The sequence below is a fragment of the Colobus angolensis genome, unplaced genomic scaffold (genome assembly GCF_000951035.1).
Source record: "Colobus angolensis palliatus isolate OR3802 unplaced genomic scaffold, Cang.pa_1.0 Scaffold24, whole genome shotgun sequence".
Classification (NCBI taxonomy): domain Eukaryota; kingdom Metazoa; phylum Chordata; class Mammalia; order Primates; family Cercopithecidae; genus Colobus; species Colobus angolensis.
Genome location: NW_012115599.1, coordinates 4423810 through 4425692, shown reverse-complemented (window position 1 = coordinate 4425692; position 1883 = coordinate 4423810). Strand labels below are relative to the sequence as shown.

General features: G+C 46.5%; 1 protein-coding gene across 1 annotated transcript in view; it reads right to left on the bottom strand.

Moving 5' to 3' along the window:
• The window catches only part of AAK1 (AP2 associated kinase 1), a 168748-nt gene that overhangs the window by 44480 nt on the left and 122385 nt on the right, over nucleotides 1–1883 (bottom strand). The window contains exon 12 of the mRNA XM_011945255.1: nucleotides 367–656. Within this exon, the coding sequence (XP_011800645.1) occupies nucleotides 367–656 (290 nt within the window). The remainder of the gene's footprint in view (nucleotides 1–366; nucleotides 657–1883) is intronic.

Genomic DNA, 1883 nt, shown 5'->3' with positions numbered 1-1883 from the left:
AGCTAATTTTTGTATTTTTAGTAGAGACGGAGTTTCACCATGTTGGCCAGGATGGTCTCGATCTCTTAACCTCGTGATCCGCCCACCTTGGCCTCCCAAAGTGCTGGAATTACAGGCGTGAGCCACCGCGCCCGGCCAAAAAATAGCTCTTGTACTGATGTCCCTCAATCAGGTGACAGATTCCTCATGGCCTGAGAAACAGGGTGAAAGGGGTGTGAGTGATAGATCCGCTTCTCAATGCTTTAGTATCTACATCTATGAGAAACGGTGATGTAATGGCTCTCTGGGAAGATACTTTTGCCTAGTGGGCTTTTTCACAGTCATGACTCAGATATGCAAGCAAGGGCCACACTCTGACCACCTTACCTGCTGAGTCTGGGCCTGTTGCTGCTGCTGGTAAAACGTGCCTGCCGGTTGCTGCTGTGGTGGTGGTGGCTGTTGCTGCTGCTGTTGCTGCTTGAGGAAGAGCTGCTGCTGGTGCTGGGGTGTGGCCTGGGCCTGAGTGGGCAGACCCTGGGCCTGAGTGGAAGGCGTCTGCTGTGGAGTGGGAGGGGCCTGTGGCTGCTTGGCCTGAGTTTGTGGCAGAGGCTGGCTGGGTGGCGCTTGGGGTTTTGGTTGGGGAACACTGGCTAAAAGGCCAGGCTGATTGCTGGATCCTGCAATAAGAATAAAGTCCATGTAAGGGTTCCAAACTCTTCCACACAAAAATGGCTTTCTGTCTTGCCAAAACAATTAATAGGGGGTGACAAGTGGGCAGAGTATCCCCAGATTCACGTGCTCCTCACTGTCTTTCCACATGCTCTGTCCCACCTGGAACGTCTTTCTATCTTCTTGCTAAATTATGTGTTACAAATTTTTCAAACCAAGGTTCAATATTGCCTCCTTAAGAAAGTCTTCCGTTATTAATCATCTCATTTAGTCAATTACAAATTTAGTTGGCACCCCAAATGTCTACATATTCAGCTGGCCTTTGGTACATATGCACAAGCTTTGCCCCTCTTGGCATGCAGCATGACAAAATCATTTCCCGGTGTTTTACATGTAGCTTATCCCAGTCTGGCGGCCTGGCTATAAGTAGATGGCCACCAAATTCCCCAAAAGCAGCTTCCTGGTAGGGTTCAGTTATTCGATATTTTGGATCCATCCTTTTATGAAACAAAGCTCCCTCCTCTCATTAGAAACAGCATGCCAAAACATGAAGGGTGGTAGATACTTCAAGAGACAAAGCATTAAGAGAGGAGTCTCGTTTCTATTTTTTTTTTCAGGCATGTATGAAAATAATTCAGTTTCTTTGTATCTCAGCCCATCAGACCCCAAACTTCCTAAAATTGAAAGTAACTTGTCTGCTAGTCCAAGCTCTTCAGCCTCTTCAGTCCTGTCTCTTCCAGGCATCTTTAACTGTTGATGTATTATACCCAACCAGGCATTTTTGTAGGCTGGGAGGCAAATGAATAAAATAATGCTTTCTACCCAATCATCTCCCGTAGCCCATTTCAATGTCCCAAAGTTTAATTAACAGAACAGGGAAGCTGCCCTGGACTGAACTCAACACTTTGGAAGAGTCTTATTTCTTTAAAAGCAAAGGGAAATATATGAAATAAAGAGGGAGGATAAGGTTCCAAACTGCAAAAATCAGGGGCAAGTCTAGAAAAAGAGACAACGGGCTTTAGTGGTCTTGGAGATGTATCTCAGAATTCAAGGAGGCCTCCCCTTTTGCCAGCCATTTGCCATACAATTTCTTTTTTTTTTTTTTTGAAATGGAGTTTCACTCTTGTCACCCAGGCTGGGGTGCAATGGTGCGGTCTCGGCTCACTGCAACCTTTGCCTCCTAGGTTCAAGTGATTCTCCTGCCTCAGTCTCCCCAGCAGCTGGGATTACAGGCG